Consider the following 25,071-nt stretch of genomic DNA (forward strand, 5'->3'; position numbering starts at 1 on the left):
TTTCTAATGAGCCTGATCAGGTTTTCTGGAAAGACACCAGAAATGGTATTTTATCAACAAGCTCAGCTTATAATCTCACTTCTGCTAGTAATCAAAATAATAATTCTACTAATAAGAACTTTGATTTAATCTAGAAATGGAAGAGTCCCCCTAAAATTTTTGTGTTTTATGGAAAGTTTTCCATGGGAGGCTTTTAACTAATATGGAGCAGTTCCATCACCGAATGAGTAATTTCTTTGATTGATGTAGATGTAATGAGGGCCCCTAAGACTGTGATGCATGCCCTTAGAGACTGCTATATGGCTAATCAGCTCTGGAATAAGATCATCCCACTTGATAAATCGGCTGTGTTCTTTAGCCTTGGTCTAGATAATTTGTTGTTGTTTAACATAATTGTTTTTTCTCATGTATCCTTTTTGACCTTCTTTATTTGGTTTTGTAGCCTACCATTTGTGGAATAATAGAAACTGTGCCATTTTTCAGTTTTCTGCTTTAAGTATTGAAGATATGTTGAAAAGGATTGTTTATGAGTTTGACTACTTTTTCTCTTGTAGTAGGAGTAAGGTGTTGTTAGCTACCAAGCAGTTAAAGCCTCAAAGTATGGTCAAATGGAAACCTCCTCTAAAAAACCAATTCAAGTTTAATACTGATGGCTTTGTCGAGCATGAGTTGAGGGCTGCTAGTTGTGGGGCGCTCATCCAGGATCACATAGGAGCTTTCATAGCTGGTTTCCATAATTCCATATAGCTTTGCTCTTTGGTTGCTACTAAACTTTGGGCTATTGCTTGGAGCCTCAAACTAGTTATAGCTAAAAATATTTACATTATTTATATTGAATGTGATTGTAAAGAAGCTATCTGTTTAATTACTAAATCTAGTGTAATAACCACCATTTGACTATGGTGATTAGGGAAATTAGGACTCTCCTTAAAAATATTAAATTTGTTAAGTTTAACTATGTCTTTTAGGAGGTCAATCAATGTGTTAATTGGGTGGCTCAACTTGAGCACGAGGATGGGAGGCCATACTGCTGGCCGGATTATACTCCTTCCTCTTTAGAGCCCTTGTTAAGGCTGGACTCTTTTAGCTTTGCCTGGCCTAAGTTTTGTAATTAGTTTTCTTCTTGTTTTTAGGCTTTGTTAAGTCATATTGAAAAAAGTAAAAAAAAATTAAAAAAATTAACTTAATATATTATTTATTGAATTAAAATAATATTATAAAATATTTAATAATTTTTTTATAAAATTAATCTACTGAATAAAAACCTTAAAATCAACGGTGTTAAATTGATTAATCTCTTATCTTATAAAAGTTTATTAAGTATGATAATCATACAAATTTAAAATCTGATATCAACATATTTTAACACATGTAGGTGACTAATTAGAGTTAATTCAAGTAGCATGTACTTAATTTTGTAATCAAAATCTTCGGTTAAAACTTAATGAATAAAATAGTTGTTAATTAAAAAAATAATTCCATTATACCTGTAAGTATTGTTAACTCAAAAAGAATAATATTATGTCAAAAATGTGTACGATTTCAAAAGATAAACGAAATAAGTTAAGTTGAAAAAAAAGATATTAGCCATATTGGATTATTCTGTTGTCGTCACTGCTTACGGCCTGCAATGAGGTTGCTTTTCTTGACTTCTAAAATCGTGAGACTGGTCACAGACTCACATAAGCTGAGAAGAAGAGAGGGAAGTAAAAAGAAAAAGAAAAAGAAAAAAACTATATAACAATAATAAAAGAAATTAAGAGATGAGATCATCAATCACACCTTAAATAGCCATGCAATTCCTGCACAGAGAAGGCGTTGCAGGATGAGACCATGGCAATTCCTAGCCATAACATTAATGGTTACCAACATAGCAGCGTATACGTTTTGCTTATTTGGTCAAACTTGATGCTGCACAAGTTAAAACCCAGATCTTCAGTTAAGTATTGTCTGTTCCACTAATTAACAGTTAAAGTAGCTACTAATAATATACAAATAGGAAAGAATCCTATCATGCGTGTGTTTGGTCCTTACTACTTGTATCAACATCTATTTTTTCAGACTGAATATAATTATTAAGCTGTGAGTGTATAGACATGACTTTAGAATAAGTTATTTTAATGTACCCCAAAAAATTTAGATATTTTAAGTATTGCACAAAGAAATTAAATTCGTGCTGTAAATTAAAATTAACTTTTATTGCTCTTTATTATTTTAGAAGTTATTTTATTTTGTTTCATGACATAATTGTCTTAATAAAAATTTATTTTTTTTAGAGGGCTTGAGTACTATTTGTAATAAGTCATTGCTATTATTACATCACTTTGTTTGTAAAATAATATTTTTTTATTTTTTATAAGTATTTACGTAAAATTTATTTAAATTAGATCATAATATTTAAAAAAATATATACATACTTTTGAATAATCATTCCCAATCACATTTATGAATACAACACGTGTTTAATTTATTTTATTTTAAACTTCTTATAAAATGAATGTGTTTTAAATTTAAACAATAAAAAAAATTAAATTACCATTAAGTAAATATTGTTCTTATGAATAATTATAAAATTATTACTAAAACCTAAAGCAAATAATGGTTTTCATATCGTGATTCCAGGTTTTAAAATCAATCTTCAAATATAACATAGGCAACTCTGGTTAGGTGGCTAACAATCAGATCACATTTGACGTAAAATCAATCTTAAAAGACAAAATAGGTGGCTAACAGTCAAATCATATTTGATATAAAGGGGGAACATCAGATGAGAAAAGCAGCACTTTCTTACAAATAATAGCACCACTATTATTAAGTAAAAATACATTTATTCATAATTCATCTTATTTCCGAATGTAAAATAAATATATTGAGCAACATTTATTTTTGTTATAGATATCTAAGTATCCACCTGTCCCATACCTACACATATATATATATATATATATATATATATATATATATATGTTTGAATTTTGTTTTACAACTATGCATTAAATTTTTGTATTATTATATTACTTATGTGAAATTATATAAGATTAATATAAAAATATATTTAATATTAAAATAAACCAAAAAAATTATTTTAATTTATATTTTTAATAGAAAAATTTATTTACTATTTTATATTATTTAATTAGGCTAATACAATTTAATTATTACATAGTTGATATAAGATTGACTTTTTTAAAAATATTATTTATATATGACACACATAAAATATTTTTCACATAAATATTTTTGTTAATAAAATCATATTGATATTTAAATCATAAAGTGAATATTTTATAAATTTTACAATCATCTACTATTACCGTAAACTTATTATTTATTGATAATATTTAAATTTTATTTTTTATATTTAAATTTAAAATAATATTTTTCTATCCAACATATGTATTACAAGCATAATTATAATATATTGAATTTAAATAATATTATTCTTATTATTTATTTATGTTTAAAGAAGTTTTTGAAAAGATATAAAATATAAAAAATTATTGTTACTTTTTATTTGTTAATTTTTTCTTCAGATAAAAAAGTATAATTTTTTTTATATACACATATATTTCTTTATTATAAAATTTTATTGTGACCATTTATCTTTTATTCAAATTCTTTCTTTTAAAATTTATATACATTATAAATATTTAATTCATTAAGATAATTTTTCAAAAATTTGTATTTTTGACAAAATACTTTCGTATAGTATATAAGTTAAAAATAATAGTATTAATATATATATATATATATATATATATATATATATTAATTATATTATATTATTTTAATTAAATCTATTATTTTTCTTATAATTTTAAAATCAAAAGTTAAAAAATATTTTATATATCTACTTTTGGTTGTTAGTACTTGTTTTCATTAAAACCTAACAACTATGAAATGTTATTCATTAGAGTTAGTTCTCAATGCCGCCACAAGAGATCATCAAGTGATCCCACATAAAGGTCACCCATTGTGCAGATTTATTTTGTTGTCGCTCTAACGTTGCCGATTGATCGAATCTCACTTAAGATAAAGTTATCACCGATAAATAACTTGTATGTTTAGTTTCGCTTATTGTTTCTAAGAATTTTAGTTTAAAAAATTATTATATTAAGATATATTTAATACTTGTAATCTTTGAATATTTATTTGTTTATCTATATTTGTACCTTATTCGACAATTAAATATTAAATTTTTCTATTATTATACTACTTATGTGAAGTTATATAAATATTTTTTTCTTTATAAATATTTTTTTCTCAAACAACGTGAGTAATGGGTACAAGATGAGAGCATACAGGTACCGAAAGGATAGGGGTACGGGAATTAATATTCATACCCACACGGATATATGATTGAGTACGAGTATTTTTTTTAAATCGTGAATATGAAGATTGATATTATAATACTCTACCTATTTTCATCCCTATCTCTCTGCCCCTCATACACACGCTGCTAGATGGACTCTACTTCCTATGATTTTATGTGATGTATAAATACATGCTAATGTTACAGTTAACTAAAACGTAAGTGCACAATATATGATTTGGAGAAAATTTATTATTTGAATTTGAATAAAGATTTTGACTTAAACCACTCTGACTGAATTTATAGATATATAATAACTGTTAGAGTGGAAAGAACCTGAATTTATAGATATATAAATAAAAAGTAAAATTATTGTAGCATGAAAAAGTGTAATTTATGTATTATTTTTAATCAATTTCATTCTTAAAATGTATATGTTACAGACCGTATATGAGAGTAACTTTACTAACTGTTAAAATAATAGATTTTTATTTATATTATAAAGTTAATTATACATGTAATAAAATATTTTAAATAATATTATTTCTTAAAATTATATATAACTTAAAATTAGTTGGTTTAACAATTGTATTTCAGTATTTTATATATATGTTATTGTAATTAATTATGTAATTTGATAATGAGGAAAACGATTATGATTAGATAAAGTGGGAGTGAATAAAATCTCTGGTGATTAGCATGGTCCATTAACTTTTTATTTTCTTTGAGGTTTGGTTTGTACAAGTCAAATTAATAAATTGCGAGTGCAAATTAAGCATCATTTAACATTTGATTGGGATGTGTAACGTCTTAATCCTACTTCTGTAACATAATTGTGGATCCTCACCTAATTAACGTCTAATTTTGGTTTACTTAAGCCTATATTTGGTTACCAATATACTCCTTAATTCCTCGTGTTGTAATTAACTAAAATATCCTTGCTCAGAGTTTAACATTTTGCTGGCTAGTGCTTCATTAACTGAGACTTGGAGTATAGCAGAGCTAGTATATATGAATGGTTGTCTTGATTACCCACGCCTAAGTGGTTGCATATTTTCTCTATCTAGTTAAGTTTAATTATTCGACATATTTCTCTCATGTCAATACAGTTTATTCTACTTTGGTAGTTGATTTGTGTTGGAAATATTACTTTAAATAATAATAAATATAAGTTGTTTCTACTTTCCAAAAAATTTATCTAAACAAGACATACAAAATATACGTCTTTTATAAGCTATTTTAATCGTGTTTTAATAAACTTTTTGATATGGTTTTTCAAAATAAATAAAGTTTAGCTTATTTCAATAACTTTAACTGTTAAATTTACGACATAAGTCATCATACATGTAAAACAAATCGATGCTTAATTAATAAATCACTTTATGGTGTATTTAACAATACAAGTTATTTTTATATGAGAATGAGAATAACAAATATGAATCATGCAATCATACATGTACAGCTAAAATTAAAAGATTTAAAAATCAATTTATCATCTAAATGCAATCCTTACAAGTTTGACCCATAAATGAATGAGGTAGTTTCATTTGCAAGTTTCTGTACCATGAAGATTATATTCAATTATCCGCTCACAAGTTTATAGTTATTATTTGAACTAACAATTTTGAATGATAGGTTTGATAACAATGATGAAAATTAAACCAAACCTAATTAGATTGCAGCGGATTTATTAAAAAATAATCAAATCAATTAACAGAACAAAACAAAAAAGTTCACAATGCATAAAAGCAAGTTAGGGCATAAGTTCACCTAACCCTCACTCGAGCCATCAGAGATGCATTATGCCAAAATTAAATCCATGTTTTTCTTACCATTTTTATTTTTAATTGCTTTTTATCTTTTCTTGTATTGCCTACTAAAACTATATAGAAAAAAGTGTTGTTTGCGAGACTCAAACTCTAGATATTGTAAAAGAAACACCAATACTTAATCATTGCATCATCTATTTGTCGTTAATATATCTATATACACATGTACACACACACACACACACACATATATATATATATATATATATATATATATATATATATATATATATATATGATTTAACACAATTTCAATAATATATTTATAAAATTATAAATATCATATTTATTATTAAGCATAAATGTATTATTATTCATTATTTGATGATAATTTTGTATTATTTTATTATTTAACATATTATGCAATATATATATATATAGACAAAAATTTATATGCTCACGGTTGAGCATGTAATAATATTTTTATCGATTTAATAATTGATTTAAATTTTAAAATATTGAGAATAATAAACTGAAGAAAGTAACTAATGGCAACTGTGAGATGTTGTCCCTCAGTCCTTGGTGGAATGTCTAGTTAAGCTAGAATGGAAAGTTACTTGTAATAACCGTATTTGAATGATATCTAGTTTCAACATATGATTTTTTTAAAGTAAATTTGTTAGAATTTTTTTTATATTATAAATTTGATTTTTATTTGTTGTAAAATAACATATCTATGTTTACTTTCTTGATTATGAATTTTTTCTCTTTTTTTTAGAAGTTGGTTGTTAAATCAAGAAAGTAAACTTTTAGATTATTATAATTCTTACTCAAATTAAAAATTTAAACTAATTTTCAAAATTTAGAATTTCGAGTATGTATGTTTTTTATTTATATTTTTCATTATTTGTAAAATAATGTTTTATTAAGTTTGAACTTGTACTTTCTTGCATTTCATGTGTTACTGACTATGATTTTGTTCAATATTCTATTGTGGAAAATTGTGCTTGGACTAATTCTGAGAACAAGAAATGGCTTACTTTTCAATCCACATCTAATACATAAATGTCTCTATACACACACAAATATATATTGTACTACATTGAAAAAATCACACATCCTTGTAGTTTTCCAACTTTGACTGGGCTTACAGCTAAAATAACAACATTAATTTATTTAATAAAATTACTCACCACCAATGACATTTTCATGATTTTCATCATAGCGCCACAATTTTCATAATTCATGAATTATATTGCTTATATTCATGAAACTCATTATATATATATATATATATATATATATATATTCCTAGAAAGTATCATTTATTTTATTTTTTTAATAAGTAAAGCCAGTGCTTGAATTCAATTTGGAAACACGGAGGGTAAAATTGTCCAATCGACATATTACAATAGGCAAATATATAAAATCAAGAGCGAAGTCTTCAGATGTAATAGCTCTAAGCAGTAAATTTATTAGACATTTATAAGGGGAAAAAGAAACAAAGAAAGTCATTTTCTTCAAAAAAAAATCAAGGTCTATAGATTCCTTTAAAATAAAGAAAAAAAAAAAATCAAAAGAAGAGATGATATCATCACAAAGAAGAGGGGCAATCCTAGTTCACCACACTCAAGCTCCTGCGTCTTATACTTCCTAAGCTAGAAACATATGTGAGGTTTTGGAATACATTAATAATAATAATCAATTTTAACCTTGTTGGTTTTATGTCAAAAGATCTTCCCGATCTAAAAATATATATAAACTTATTGCAACAAAGAAATATATAATAATTGCATTTATTTACATAATTATTCATGTAATTAGATTAATTTAAAGAATATTCATAAACTATTAAGAACATTCATCCCTAAGTACTAATTAATTTGGTATAGGGATAAGACTAAAGGTAAAACATATATTCATATTAATTTTATCAATAAATTTATAATAAAAACTTAATTATTTTTTTATTCTTTTCATATTCTTGCAAAGAATTTTTCATTAAATTCCTTGAATTTTTCCTCCGAGGAGCCATACTTGTGCCTGTGTGGATGCTTTTGACATTTACGACAGGAGAGTTTAATTGTGAGATCAACATCCCATTTTTCTTTTGTTTTTACAATTGTATCTGTCACCCAATATGTACAAGAAAAGTAGAGCCTTGCAATTAGATGAAGACATTTTCAATCTGATTGATCTCATTAACTGCGATCTAGTAAGTAATTTCAGTAATAACAGGTAGTCGTTAAATTTGCTAGTACTGATATAGATTGTGCGTAATAAGAATGATATATATATATATATAACATACCATACCATGAAATGAAATAAGGCAATATAGTATCCATTAATTTTAAGTTTGTGTAAAATTTTATAAAATTAATATATTTTATGACAACTTTAAATTCAAAAGCTGATTGATAAAATTAAATTTTATCAAAAAATATCTGTAAAGATTTTTTCAGTAAAGTGAAAATAATCTACATATAAGAAGGTTATAAATTATTCTTATAAATGTTCAATTCCTTTTTTCTTTTGGATTGTATGTATTCAGAGCGACCAAGAATATTAGAAGACAGATGCAAGGTCAAAAGCACATATCATTGTTTAAGCAGCGAATAAACTAGTTTTTCTGGCACATCACTACGTCCGTACTCTGCCTAATTATGAATGCAAGTAAAAGATGAAAAACGATAATTTGGTTCAACAAATGGGAAACACTTAACAAAACTTGCAAGGATATGGGTCGAGATTCCATCACAAATTCCACCCTGAATTGTGGCACACAGAACGCGGGGAGAAGGTGGACCAAATGCAAGGAAATTAAAATTGATCTTAACTTGGTGCATGGAATTTTCTCTACTCTTACGTAAGATTAAAGACAATTTCGGAGAAACTTGATCGTGATGTTTGGAAAGAAAATTCATGATGGGAAGTTAGGAATCATATATAGGGGTTAATTGGGTCCTTTAGCACCTACATATGTTTCATGAAGAATAATAATGTGGCATGTGACCATGCATTTGACGTTTCAAAATGAGTTTGAATAATCTGCGGTTTGAAGCCTGCTTTTCAAATGTATTATGAGAGGGTGAAACGAGGCTGCGCGGACCTAACATAACTCCTATTTCTATTTTAATCTCTGCACTCCTCTCCGTTTTTCAAACTTCAAATCCTCATGCTTCTCTTGTCTTTATCAATCCCACGTACAATATCAATCCACGTGTACATACGGTCACATACATATATCTTTGCATAGATTATGGTGCATCTACCATTCCTATGATGATGACCACCAAAATTAAGAACAATCTGAAAAAGACTGAATATTAGAAAGACGTACGTTATCTATTTTTTAGGAAAATCAAAATTTGTCAAAATATATTTTGTAATTGTGCTTTGAATTTGATATTAATATATATATATTGGGGTTTGGCTGATGAAGAAAACATGGCAAGGAAATTAAATATTAACGACATAGATTGAAAAATTTCACCTTCGGGCCTTTTCGCCAATTCTTGACCAGTCTACTATGTTTGGCTTTTGTGGGTTAATGACATTTTAGTCACCCTCAATGATGAGTCAGCGTGTTCAAAAAGTATTCTTCAAACAAGACCTCCCAAGGAAGAAAACTCAAATCGGCATTTATGTTTTACTATTTTACACGATACAAGTCAGATTTCTAATTGTGGTTAAAAGTCATCAATAATTATAAAATAAACATAATTATTATTGCAGCCATAAGTGCAACCGGGTTATTGGTACGATAACTTTTAAGATCCTAACACTACGACGATTGTGTAACGCAATCTAAAACCTTTGTATAAATTGTTAAAAAGTGTGTTAGAAACTTTGTCACATATCTTTTATACTTTAATTCTTGTATGTAACCTTCCTCTTCATCAGCTTCGTTGCAGGGGTTTACTTACAAAATTACTTTAATACTTAAATCAGCGAAATATTGACGTAAAAAATTAATATACTTCGATAATTACTTATGTTTAGCCTAAAACTCAATAATCACTGGTTAGTAGGATGTGCAATATATAAATATTTATTTAAAATAAATATACATTTTAAAAATAAAATTATATATTTTTAAAATAATTATATATATGCATAGTAAAATTATTTTTAAAAATTAATTTTATTTAATTTTTTAACCATAAAATATAAAATAATAAGAAATTTTATAAATAAAAGTATTTACGAAAAATTTAAAAGTTTATACAAGATAATAATAAAAAATAAAGTAATAACTTTTATCTCCAAAATTTATGATAAATACAATAAAAAAAAGTAGGTAAATATTAAACAAGTTACAGAGAGAGAGAGCAATTCACACGTTATCAATCAATTTTAATTCTAAAAAATATATGTTGAGCTCTATTAAATGTCTCACTAGTGATTATAAATATATATTTTAATAACTAAAAATAAAATTTTATAATTATATATATATATATATATTATTTTTACTTAATTTTGTAACCATGGAATATAAAATAAATAAAAAACTTTCATAAATGTAAATATAAGTATTTATGAAAAATCTATATGTTTATACAAGGTAATAATAAGAAATGAAGTAATAATTTTTATCTCAAAATTTAAAATAAAATAAATCAAAAAAATAAGTAAAAATTAAACTAATTACAATAAGATATAATGTAGTTCACACATCATTTTGAGTTAACTTCAATCCTAAAATTACACATAGTTAACTATAAAAGACAGTATTTCTACTAAATGTCTCGTTTTCTAGATAGAATTCTCTCATTTATAATAAAGAAGTTGATAAGTATTTTTAAATAATAATAATAATTTTATATATTTACATTTATTTTAAATAAATTATTATCTAAAAGAATAGGATACTATTTTTTTTTCACATTTATAAATATTTGTATTAAATAAAAACACATAATTTAAGTTATTTATATTTTAATTTAAATATTTTTGTTATAAAAAAATTTAAAAACATGACAGAGGCAACGTGTCTCTAAATTTTTTATGAAATTAAGAAGGTTAATAAGGATATATTATAAAATAATGATCATTAAAATATAAAAAAAAAATCAGATTAGGAAATATAAATGCTACAATTTTTTGGCAGTAAATAGTCTTCGAAAAAGTGATGAAAAATACTGCATGCTACTAAAATAAATTCTTTCATAAACATATTTAATTTTTTTAAATATATTTTCAAGTTAGTTAGATAAATTAGAAGTTTTTATTTTATTTGAAAAACTAACAAAAAGAAGTAATTTTAAAACAGATACAGTTGAGAAGTTAAAATGTTAAAATTTTGCTTATTTCTTTGGCGCGAAATGTGTCGTTTTTGCGAAGTTTGATATTATTATTATTTTTTTAATCAAATGCAATCTTTATATATATATATATATATATATATATATATATATATATGTATGTATATAGACTCTTTATCAAGACATACAAGCGCTCCAATGTTTATGACCGGTGTCATAACGCTAAAAAAGACTCAACTTTATAGATAAATGATATGTGAGCCAATTTGAATATAGTTATTTTTTCATTTTTTAATTTTTTTGTGTTTAAGTTTAGACGTTTTTCTGTAACTTTTATTCTATTTTTTCTTTTATTCCTTAATCATTCGGAAACTTATCTATGTCTATCCAATTTTCTATAAAAATTAAAATGAGCATAACTGGTAAGCTAAAGTTTTTTATTAGACCATAAATAATGCAAGAGACAAAAGGAAAGGCATGATAGGTTCTTTTTTGTATTTTAGGACCACTTGGCATTACATTATATTTAGTGTATACTTGTGTGCCAAATTTCAATTTAATTCTCATGAATCACATCTAAAGGTAGTCAGATGCATTTTTAGGTATTTAAGTGGAACCACTAACCTTGACTTGCTTTATAAGAAAAGTGGAGATTTTAGGTTAGGAGGATATTTTACACTAACTATGCTTAGGAATTAGTAGAAATAAGATGCATGAGTGGACAATGTCACACAAAGACGATTTCCTAGTTTAACAAGAATCGGAGCTTAATTACTTTTTCAAGAATATAAGTTTGATATATATATATATATATATATATATATATATATATTTGCATATATTTATTTTTCACAATTTCTCTGGATAAAATACTAGTCAGAAGATTATTTTATCTTTGACCATCATATATCTATTTTATAAGATAATGCTGACCTTTCTAAAAAAAATATAGACATTTAAAATAAAACATATAAAAATTAGACATCATCTTGTCAAAGACTATATTCAGAAAAAAGAATTTAAGTTCATTGATATAAAATATTACTGTTTAGACTGGAAAAATAATTTTCTTATTATCCTATTCCATTTTAAAATGGAGACAAGCTTAGTCCCATGTAATATGGCACAAATATTTTAAGAATGAAAATATTGAAAGAGATTTCGTATGTAAGAAATTTGTTAGTTTTCATTAAGACTTGTGCATAACCAAATATTATCTTTGATTTCCACTAGGAATACAAGGAACACATCAAGAGTAATATTGCTTTAGTTCATTAGCAAGTTGTAAAAAGAATTGAAATATTTGTAAGGAATTAAGGAATACATACTTAGTTAAAGAAGGTCTATCTATCGGGAAGTGATTGCATGCTATGCATGTTTTACATATTTTAGCCAAATTAGCCATTTCATGAAAAACAAAAGAAAATTTAGTCATTCATGTATTTGTGACATGTTCTGATGCCCTCGGTCATTCTAATGGATTATGAAAATTTATTTTTGGATTGGGAATATTTTACAATATTTATAGGCTAGAGAAAATTAGGGTGATGATTCCACGTTCTTCTTTTCTTATAAACAACATGAAATAATTTGCTACTTAACAAGACAAGGAATCGGAAAACATTATAGTGGAAAATGCTAAAAAATGTAAAATGTCAATGGATTATGACTTTTTATTGCTTAACCAAAGTATTTATTGCCTAAAGTATTTATCACTCATGTTTATAGTACAAGTATTTTCCTTGCTAATGGAAGTTAAAATATATCATAATTAGCTCTAGATGTATTGCTTTAATTTAGTTGTAAGACTCATCACTTTTGCTTTGTGAATGTCAATGAAGGGTGAAAAATACCTTTTACATGGAAAAGGCCATGTAAAATATTTAATATGAGAGAAATATATTATCATGTATTTTATTATATGATATTGAAATGTTAAAACCATAATCATTATATTTTCAATATCTTATCATCTCAATGAAATCATGCAGAGGAGAAAGTTAATACGTAAATACGTACATGTAAGAAAATGTGCCAATAATAGGTAAATTCTGCAGTGTGCTTAGAAATTTTTAGAATATCTTATATTAAAATTTTAATTAATAATATTTAGATACGTATTTAAATAATTTATTTATTTAATAATAAATTATTATATTTGATACATTTAAATAAATTAAATAACAGTTAACTCTTCAAATAGGTCACAATTAAAACTAAAAAAATTAAAATTTAAAAATAAAATAATATTATTAATATTTAATTATTATATTAATATATTGTATTATAATTATTGTTATTTATAATAAATAAAAATTATACTTTTTTTTAAAATTAAAAATATTTATATATATATATTTAAATAATAAATTTATTTAATAATAAATTATTATATTTGTTACATCTAAATAAGTTAAAGAGCGATGAAATCTTTAAATAAGAATAAAATACAATTAATACTAAATGAACAAAAATTTAAAAATAAAATAATAATATTATATTAATATATTTTTTATATTTTTTATTTTATTATTATTAATATTCAATTATATAATTATTATATTAATATATTATATTATAATTTTTTATTTATAATAATTGCTTAAATATAAATTATATTTTATTCAAAACTAAAAATTTATTAAAAAAATAAAAAATTTAATATAATATATATATATATAATAAAATCATATAACAAATAATATAAATAATATAATTTTAAATAAATTATATATAATATTTTTTTAACTTATCACATGTCTCTTTTTATTGGTATAAAATTTTAGCTACCGCAACACACTCTTAATCAATATCACCACCATGGCTTATATTCATTTTTCATTATCAATATTAATGATTGATGATCGATGGAGTCCATGATGAAAATAATTGACTTGTTGGTGGCCATTATAATATTTATTGGGTTATTTTATTATTAAATCTTCGTGTATGAAAAAATCAGAGTCAAGTGCGAGAATAATTAGAAAAACTTTCTTACATGATTCACCTCATAATTACTTATGTACTTATATATATATATATATATATATATATATATATATATATATATATATATATATATATATAATAACTACCAATTATATTATTATCAGAAGTGGACCAACTGTGAATGACTATAAGGGGAAATATTTCTCTATGCCCATGAGGTTTTTGACAGAAGCATATCCATCAATTCGTAAATCTATATTTATATTTATATTTATTTTTATTTTTTAAGAAAAATATTTAATTATGCAAAGTACAAGGATACTTCTATTCTTTTCCAAGATGATGATCATGCTTGTGCATTAAAATCAAATTATATAATTGTTAATCAAGTCATTTAAAATTATAAATTAATCAAGTTAGTTGTATTAAAGATAAAAATAAAAAAGTTTTGATTTCAGATCAAGACATCAAAGACTAATGGAAGAAATATTTTTATAAACTTTTTAATGAGGGATAAGGAGCAAATAAAATTTTAGTAAGATTAGAAGTGTAAGCTAATGATATAAATTTAACACATTATCGTAGGATTTGAGTTGGAGAAATTTTTTTTAAAAGAATAAAGAATGATAAAGTGACTGGTCCTAATAATATCTTTATAGAAGTTTGAAAAATTTTAGAAAAAAATAAAGACTGGAGTTATTCACTAAGTTCTTTAATGAGATTTGAAATATAAGAATGTGGTAGAACGGAAGAAGAGTACTTTAGTTCCTATATATGTATAAGAATAAGGGTGATATTTAAAATTATGAGAAGTATAGAAAGATTAAACTCATAAGTTATACTATGAAGTTGCAAGAAAATGTGATTAAACATAAAATATAGGAGAAAATTGAGAGATAAATCAATTTGGTTTTATGCTAGGAAGGTCTACAATAGAAGTTATATATCTTTCACAAAAGATAGTGAAAATATATTGCTACAAAAAAATTGACTTACACATAACTTTTATTGACTTGGAAAAAACATATGATCGAATATCAAGAAAAGTGTTATGAAAGGTTTTAGAAAAGAAAAAGGTTCATGTAACATATATATGGAGTGTATAAAATATGTATGAGGGGATAATTGTATGCGTGAGAACTTTTGAAGGCGTATTTAAGAACTTCTCAATTAGAATAAGTTTACATTAAGCCTTCACTTTGAGTTCTTATTTAATCTAGTCTAATGACATACAAAAGATTAATCCCTTAGTGCATGTTCTTTACAAATGATATAATGTTGGTTAAGAACTCGAAAAAAGATGTCAATGATGAACTTGACTTATGGAGAAAATTTTTAGAATCTACTAGTTTCTACTTGAGTAGAAGATAGAGTATATGTTTTGTAAGTTTAGCAAAAATAAAAATAAAAATTATGAAGATCATGTATCGAAAGTTAAAATCAGAGATAATATTATACTATAAGTTTCTAATTTTAGGTACTTGGAATTGATTATAATGAAAATTAATGAAAATGTTACTTACAAAATGTAAAGTGAGTAATTAAAGTGGAGAAAGAAATCAATAGATATTTGTGATCGTAAAATACCTATTAAATTGAAAGGAATGTTTTATTGTATTGCATTACGACCACATATCCTATATAGTAGTGAGTATTGAGCCTCGAAGGAACAACAAAAACAAAAGTGAGAGTGATAGAAATAAAAATGTTAAAGTAGATGGGTAGACACATGAAAAAAGACAGGAGAAAAAATGATACTACACAAGAGAATATTGGAGTACCTATAATAGAAAAAATGATTGAAAATCATCTAAGGTAATTTGATGACGTGTAAAGAAGACCTATAAAAACGTTAATAGGAAGAGTGAATTGCATGACTCTTAATTCGATAAAAAGGAGTTAAGGGAGATCTAAACAATATTATTAAAAAAGATTTTTTAATTAATTGAATTATAAAATATAGTTTTTAACTAAACTCAATATCGTTGTGCGATCCATATAGTCAACCTCGGTTAAGGTTAGGCTTGGTTATTAAATTTATAGAGTATCCAACCAGAAAACTGAGATTAAGTTAATAGCTCGATAAAATGCCTGGGTACGTTTCAAATGCAGAGATGCCCAGTACGTATTCTTTTTGTTGAAATTTTGTATATAATCATCCAATCTTGTTTTTTGATTGCGTCTTTACTTAGCTTAATATTCACTACACACCTATTGCCTTCACTAGAGTTTGTCTTTGGACTCTTTTTTTTGAACCATGAGCCTCTCTAGGACTATTAATATGTAAAATATGCGGGTATCAAGTGAAAACCAACCTTATTAAGGCAAGTAAAAATAAGATTAAACAACTTCATCTTAAATATACTCAAATTTGAACACATTAATTTAATCTACTTTGATAAGTCATATATTAAATATTAACATTAAATGTTTACTCATTATATCGAAATAAAACAAATAAATGTGTTCAAATTTAAGTATAGTTTTAATTACTTTGTTGTACCTAAAGTGTTATTAATACCACCAAGGATATCTGCTGCTTAAAATAACTATTCTATGCCTTTAACTCTTGAGTTATTGTATCGTGTACACTTCTCTCGGTAGTCAATCTCATATAGCCACTAATTCAGAAAACTGTGTCTCTTCTGTCGTGGATTAATCTTCTTAACAATACTTTGTTCTCACGCGTCTATATTTACCTGAGCATTTGATTCTACCTTCGTTGACTGACGTAATGCCCATGCAAACAAATATTTTAAGTTTCGCCCAACTGATATTTACATATGTTTTAACTTAATTTTAATTTTAAACACTTAATATTCATTACTATTTTAAGTTTTTTATCACGTTAAATCATTCACCATACTAGATATAAACATGTTACCAACCATTTTCAAACATGTTTGCCTTGCGCAAATATTGAATACTAAGGCTTATATTTGGTTAAACTTGTATGTGGCAGGCCTAGTATTGGCCACCTTTTTGCATTCGTACCATTGCTTTTGCTTAAGTTAAATTTCACACATGAAAGCTTCTAAAAGTTCTTAACCTACAAACATCTCATATGCATTCGGCTGGGTGAAAATAGTATAACCACAATCCTTGTTTAGGAAATACAAAGTCTAATGGTTGTAGTTATTCGTTAACAATTATTTTTACAAGACCTCCTTTGCAAAGAGAAAAGAAGGTACAAAAAAATTAAATTGAATTTTCTTTTTATAGTTTCTTATGAAAACTGCTACTGAGAAATTACAATTTTTCTCAAAAGAAAAAAAGGATTACAAATAACAGAAGAAAGATAACACATGAGTGTTGTTTAATACTATAGCGCATGAAAATTCTTCATTCAATTATTTTGTTGATATTATTTTTGTGATATGTAATATTACTGTCGTATGTATAATGTGACTTGATTAACATTACAAATATACATTTTCAAAAGTAAAGTTTTTCTTTCATTACTTAATTAATTAAGCAACAAATAAAACGATATTTTTTAATAGTCCTCCTACTATTTTAAAAATATATTAAATAAAAAAATACATACATTTATTATTTTAAAACATACAAATTATTTAATAATTTTTTTGCTATTATAATTTATTTATTTTATAGTTTAGAAAATTCGTATGGATATAAAATAGGACGATTTAAAATTATTCAATAAAACAAGTCTTGGTTACCAATATTTTTAGAACACAGATTACGAAATCAAATTAAAAAAGAAATTTAAAAAAAATATGCTAGATTACATAAAAAAATTTTAAAAACTATTAATTACATTTTTTATAATTTATATAATATTTTAAATTTCTTAAGAAATAATCTTAAATCACTCATTAACATTTGTCATGAAATATATATTCCATTAAATGTTCATATACCCAAATCACTTTAGATAAACTTTTACAAATATAATGGAGGCAACCTTCTGGAATCTAGACTTATCGTTTATTAGGGCAGCTAGATATTTCATGGAAGCTGCTACGTTCAAAACTTTGCACCCACCCATTCTCTCTCCCTGATCAAAACTTTATTACGATAAATGACCTTATACACGTGTGATCTGTGACCATAACCCTCATATTTATTTATAAGTCCAAACAAAACTGGTTCTAGTCTTCGCCAAGACTACCTCGAACAAAACACAAACCACATTCACAAACGATGACCCCTTACCGTCACCTACACAGATCTTTGAAATCTGAATTATTTTTTATCATTTTATTAAATTTTTTTTATCTAGACTACAAATAAACTATTTTTTTTATAAAAATAACCTTATTTGAGCCAAAAATATTTACAATACGATGGAATACCTTTTTCAGTGAAAGTTTTTTCTTTTCATAAAATTTAAATTAATCTAAAACTACACCTTAAAAGGAATCAAACAAATATTACTTAAATTAAACTCCGGTAATTTATTGTCTTGCTAATAACTATAATAGCCTACAGCGTAGACACAGTTATCCTCTTTCTTATATGATTTTAAGTTTCTTCATTTTATTTTATGTATATATAGAGAGAATTATTTCTATCTCTTATTTTTCATAGGGTCTCAAAAACAGTTTTCCAAAAGTAAACAAAAAAAATCATCTAGTTTTAATGATACAAAGAATATTTTTATTTTTTGTCGTTCTCGTTTCTTCAATTAAAAAATGATACGTATTTAAAAAGTGATATTTTTTAATTGATAACTTTTTAACCAAAGTAATATTTTAAATTGAAGGGTGAACATGTGATTTGATTTCCCTTTAATAGATATATATACATTCAAATTTAAAATGATAATCCATAGATCTTATTGGCTATGTGGTTTCAGAAATACTCACCAAACAATACAGTAATGTCTTTATCCTAATGATGGAGCCGCCTCAGAATTCCACCATAGACTTGAGCGCCCTCTTATTCCAATTAAACCCTCTACGCTGCTCAAAATAAATAAAGCTCAATATTCACAACATATACACTCGACAATTTTCGTGCCGTTTACGACACTGGGGGCACTGTATATATATCTCTTTGGACTTTCTTTTCTCTTTCCTCACATTCGGTGTATGTATCCACTATATCAACCACGTTTAGATTAAGCGCCGCCCCCACCATTTATATTTCCTCTTCTTCATCTTTTTACCACATAAAATTTTTCTTCACTTTTCCTTCACCCTCCTCTAGCTCCTAAGCTACATCTTTTTTTTTTTTTTTCTTAATTTCTAGCTACACACATATCTATATAGTGACAAAGAATATTTGAGTTTGGTTGGTTTCAATGGAGAATTATTCCATGTTGTTCCCCTGTCCAAATTCTTCTAGCTACCCGGCTTCAGCAAGTGTTCTAGGAAGCTCTCAGCATGGTTTTAGTGGTCAAAGCTCTAACAACGCATTTCTGGGTTTGAGGCCTACAAATGAAAGTAGTGATCATCTTGATGAGAAGTTGGTGAACAAAGGAGAAGGTGGTAGAGATGGTTTAATGTCTCAGTTCAGTGGGAGCATTAATGTGAGTGATGAGTTAGGTGGTTCAGGGAACAATAAAAAGAAAGGGGAGAAAAAGGTTAGAAAGCCTAGATATGCTTTTCAAACAAGGAGCCAAGTTGATATACTTGATGATGGGTATCGATGGAGGAAGTATGGCCAAAAAGCTGTTAAGAACAACAAATTCCCAAGGTTAGTTCCAAATTTTAATGTTTCTGTGGTTTTTTCCTCTCTTGATTCTAATTAATACTTCGTCTTCTTTTTCCATGTGGCAATGGCCATTGGCGCCTGATATGTTTGACTTGGAATATACGTGCACAATTTTACTAAGAATATGACGAGACCCCACCATGTATATACTATATAGTTCTTATCCCGTTGAATTATAATTGTGAATTAAAACAAAAAAGAGGTTCTTGTTGAGTTCATACTAGGCTTTCTAGAAGTCTTGGTTCAATTGTTTCGTTGGGATTGTTGGCTGAGGATCGATATTTTCTAACCGGTAAATGAAAATACTAACATGATCTTCTTTTTGTTCCCTTTGTTGGGTTTTTGTTTTCTCCATTCCTCTAGATTCCCTTCTCTGTCTTTATTTTCTAATGTGCTGCACATGTGTACGTCAAATCAAAAGGAACAGGAATAGAAGAAGGAAGCATGTGTATGCATTCCTGCGTGCACGCAATAGAGTGAATATCATGTTTGAATAGATAATTTAATAATTAAACACTGTTATCATATGAAAATTTATAACATAAATTTGATTGTACATTTTTTAAAAATAAATTAAAAGGAATGTATAAAAATTTTAAACTATTTTTTTTATGAGAAATCATGAACTATTTCAAATGCTTTCATGATCTATTATGTAACTGGACAAAAAGAAAGATCTAAACGAGATGAATGGTTATTTTGGCGACCATTTAAATTTTCTGGATATTTTTTGTTTATTGTAATAATAGTCCAATCCAAACTCAATGGAGCTACACATGGTGGATGATGATCGATCATTGAAATCATCAACAAATCCACATATACACTTTTGTCTCCATACGCTGCACATCGGGACGATGATTTTATGCCATAGCAGCAGCAGCATATCTGATATTCCTCCACCATTGGGATAACTTGTATCATGCGTGATATTTTTTATTAGTCTTCATTTTTGTTTTACTGTTTTTCTTTTCATTATTGCTTGCTTTCTTATATTCAAAACAGTAGCTAAAAGATGGAATATATAGCACATGTCAAGACTTTAGGCCATCATTAATGCCTAGAAGTTTGAAGCTTGAATTGTAATTATGCACATACATGATATACTATCTCAATAATATTTCCTGTACTAGCTACTAGAAAGGGGTGTCTTTTCTATATTTGAAATAATATTTAACGATACATGTAGATAAAAAAGATAAAAAGTATGTAAGAACTGAAAATAATGATGTAATACTATTATTACATACTGTATTAATTTTTAGTAGTTGAAATAATAGAGCTGGTACTTTGTATCTAATACCATAAAAAATCTGATTCCCTCTCCATATGAAATTCATGGTTAAATTAATGTGGAGCCAAATACGTGGACTGAATTGGTTCTCTTATTTGCAGGAGCTATTACCGGTGCACGCATCAAGGATGCAATGTGAAAAAGCAAGTCCAACGCTTAACCAAAGATGAAGGGGTAGTGGTGACCACTTATGAGGGAGTGCACACCCACCCAATTGAGAAGACAACAGACAACTTTGAGCACATTTTGAGTCAGATGCAAATATACACTCCCTTTTGAAGCTTCTTTTCCACATAAACTGGCACATTGTCTTCTGCCAGTTACATCAATTGGGAAACCCTAGTTTAGTTCCGCTTTTGATACAAAAATAAAACTGTGTCAATAGAAGTAAAACCTAGTTTGCATAAACTCTTAGACAATCTTCTTTCCTTTTTTTTTTTTTTTTCTTCTTTTAAATTGGAATATTAGGTTATGTAAATTCAGCCGTCAAGTTTGGTACCGCTGAAAATATATACAGGTTAATATCCTTTATTCCTTTTCTTTTTATATGGCTCTTATTATAATGTTGGAATACAAGCTATCTAGTAGAAACTAAAGTGTAGCTTCTGTGAATTGAAAAGGTGGAGATCAAAATCTTACGAGCTAGCTTTGCTAAACAAGTCTTGAAGGAGCAGGATGCCATCAATGACTGTGAGCGAAGCAATTTTCTTCATTTGCATCCAAACGTATATATGTTGGGGAAGCGTTTACCTTTATTCTATTTTGTTTGTTTGTTTGTTTTTTTTTTTTTTTTCAAAACTGTTGATTGTCACTCACTTATTTTAATAATAATAATAAAAAAAAAGGGCATGGTATAGCCCTTAACAAATGTTCAACGCAACAGTTTTTTGTGATTTCTAAACATGCCTCATTGACCAAATTCTAGCAGTTGTATAACAAATTAATTACACGCAATATGTAACTTTTTACGATATGTATGTATGTACGCATATTAGTAAACAAAATTTTATAAAAATAGTTTGGCAAAAATCATATATAATACATTATAGTAACTCTTTCATACCAAGATTAATGTTCTCAGGTTTACCTTTCTCGGATACTTTATGAACCATTTTTTTCTTTCTTTCTTTCTTAATTATATAACCTATGTATGCGCACACAGATTTATTGACAAATTACTTCTTTAAGAGTTCAAGTGAATTAAACTCCAATACAATTCTCACTCTTCAATTCATAAACATGCTAGTCTTGCAAAAATTGTTATCCTGGCTTTATAAAAAGTTATGAACATTTTACAGAAGTATTGTTCATGAATTGCTAGAATGCGTTATATATATAAAATTCATGTATATAATTAATCGTCAATATCACAATGCCAATCGTATATCTAAGTATATTATTGATATGATAATATATATATATATATATCTAATTAGTCATCAATATCATAAGGGATAAATTTGAATCCTTGCACATAAAAGAATTCCAATCTAACATTGATTTTATCGCAAGTGTATAAGAAGTTAAAGAAATGTCACATTGCCTGAAAATGCACAAATTCAACTGTCTTAAGTATTTTAAACAAAGGTATAACCTCAAGCTTAATTCTTTAACTAGATTGCTCTCCCTGCGGTGTACTGCTTGAATCTGGCCCGTCTATAAAAGCAAAAATGATATCAGAGTTTACATGGCCTCATGGCTCATTTATGGTACGAGAAAAAAGACGTGTGACCCAAGACCTAAAGCCCAATGAAAAGAAGAAGAAATAAAGAAACTAAAACAATTTCATATATACATATAAAGACTTTCATAAAAATGTTGCAAACCTATAGACTCGTAAGACTCAGAGAGAGAGAGAGGGATAATAAGTTAAAGCAACAAATGAAGATGGACTTGTGGTCTATGGGGTTCAAACTTGTAAGTGTAAACCTAAGTTGAAGGTAAGTAACAACTCGACTAAACTGAATCAATTGTATTTGAGGGACAGTGATAGAAGATAAAGAAGTCTCATATTAGTTGAAAATAGGAGAAATAAAGAGAATATAAGTAAGCAAGAGATGCACAACCTCAAATTTTCTTAAAAATTTTGGACAAAGTTGTAACTTTAAGCATAATTCTTCAAATGGAAGACTATCTCTATGGTGTATTACTTGGATCCGACCCATAATACAAGTCAACAAAGAGCAGCATTAGTTGTTAGCGAACTGAAGTGATATCGGAGAATCTTGTAGATGTTCATGTATGGTAGAAAATTATTTGTTTGATGAGTTTTAAGGATCCTTATAATGCTATGAAAAAATAAATGGAAGAAAAAGGAGTTAAAATCCAAGCTCTATCTCCAACCAATGTTTCTACGACGGACTAAGACTAAGAATAATAACATATTAGTTCACTAAGAATAGGTAATATTTAAGATTTTCTAAGAGGTTCATGTGATGTTGTATATTATAAAATGACTAGAAAGTATTCATTATTGTACAAAGAATACAAAAGGTGATTAATTACTTTATACATATTGAAAGGAGGGAAAAGGAAAAAAAAAAAAAAAAAAAACTAATCAACTACAGGTAAGAAACTAACAGAAATGACATAAACTATATTTCAGAAGATCCCCTCCCCTCAAGTGGGGCCGTTGGCGTTGCAAATTTCAACTTATTGATGTTAAAGTGAAAAGGACGAGATTCAGAAGTAAAAACGGAAATACGCCGTCCCGGTTATACTTTATTTTAAACAGGTTCGAAAATATAATTATTAGGCTTGATTATGAGCTTAGTTTTTTATTTATAAAAAGTTTTATTTTTAATTTAATTTAGCTAAAGCTTATTAACAAAGTTTACTATAAAAAAATATCTTAATATTAATAAAAATATAAATATTTTATTATCAAATTAGTTTACATATTTTTTAATTTTTATCTGTATTATTGATAATTATTAAATAATTATAATAATTTTTACATAATTTTATAAATAATTTTTAAAGTATTATTTAAGCATTAATTATAAATATTTCATATTAATTTTTTTATTTTTTTATTTATTTTAAAAAAATTATTAAAGTATTAAATATTTTAATTTTTTTAGGATCATATTTTATTTATTAAAGACATCTTATATTCAATAAATAAAGTTATAGCGAATACATAAAATTGATCATAAAAAATAACATTCATAATTTCTTGAATCAGCTAAAAGAAAATTATTATGTTTTAAAAAATAAATAAATTTAAACTCAATACAATATATATATAATAATAATAATAATAATAATAATAATAATAACTATTAAATTAAAATAAAATAAAATAATTATAAAATATTTAATTTTATTTACTTCATTAATTTGTTAATTTAAATTAATAATAATACACATAAAATTAACGACCCTATAACATTAATGTAATATAGAAAAATATTACCGATATAATAAATTAAAATATATACTTATATATTACATATAAATTGATAAATTAATTAATAATTTAATTTTTTTATATATATTTTTTATTTATGTAAATATTTGTAAATTATTAAATTTTAAATATATGTTAATAACTATTTTTTTAATAAAAAATTTATCTACATTTATGTCAAATTTGTTAAAAATAATTATTTAAAATTCTATATATCTATATTTAGATGTATACTGTGGTATCCTAAATTTTTTTTATGAATACTGTAACTAAAAAATTTATAAAAAAAATAAGACACGTGATAAATTACAAAAATATATATTATTATATATAATTTATTTTAAATTATATTATTAATATTATTTATTACATGGTCCTATTAT

General features: G+C 25.7%; 2 protein-coding genes across 3 annotated transcripts; both read left to right on the plus strand.

Moving 5' to 3' along the window:
• The first annotated feature begins 254 nt into the window (after nt 1–254).
• Nucleotides 255–747, plus strand: LOC113862273. The gene is made up of 2 exons (XM_027495363.1): nt 255–363; nt 443–747. The coding sequence occupies exons 1-2, from the start codon at nt 255–257 to the stop codon at nt 745–747; spliced, it is 414 nt and encodes a 137-aa protein (XP_027351164.1).
• An 18,595-nt stretch (nt 748–19,342) lies between these two features.
• Nucleotides 19,343–22,147, plus strand: LOC113862893 (probable WRKY transcription factor 75). Of its 2 annotated transcripts, XR_003504502.1 has the most exons (3): nt 19,343–19,964; nt 21,378–21,793; nt 21,897–22,147. XR_003504502.1 is itself a non-coding variant. In XM_027496177.1 (2 exons), the coding sequence occupies exons 1-2, from the start codon at nt 19,570–19,572 to the stop codon at nt 21,553–21,555; spliced, it is 573 nt and encodes a 190-aa protein (XP_027351978.1). In that variant the 5' UTR covers nt 19,343–19,569; the 3' UTR covers nt 21,556–22,034. The 2 variants fall into 2 exon arrangements, 1 of the variants encoding a protein (XP_027351978.1); XM_027496177.1 differs by having other exon boundaries at nt 21,378–22,034.
• Nucleotides 22,148–25,071: the final 2,924 nt, after the last annotated feature.

Source organism: Abrus precatorius, unplaced genomic scaffold, assembly GCF_003935025.1.
Source record: "Abrus precatorius isolate BTA unplaced genomic scaffold, Abrus_2018 Scaffold3, whole genome shotgun sequence".
Lineage (NCBI taxonomy): Eukaryota > Viridiplantae > Streptophyta > Magnoliopsida > Fabales > Fabaceae > Abrus > Abrus precatorius.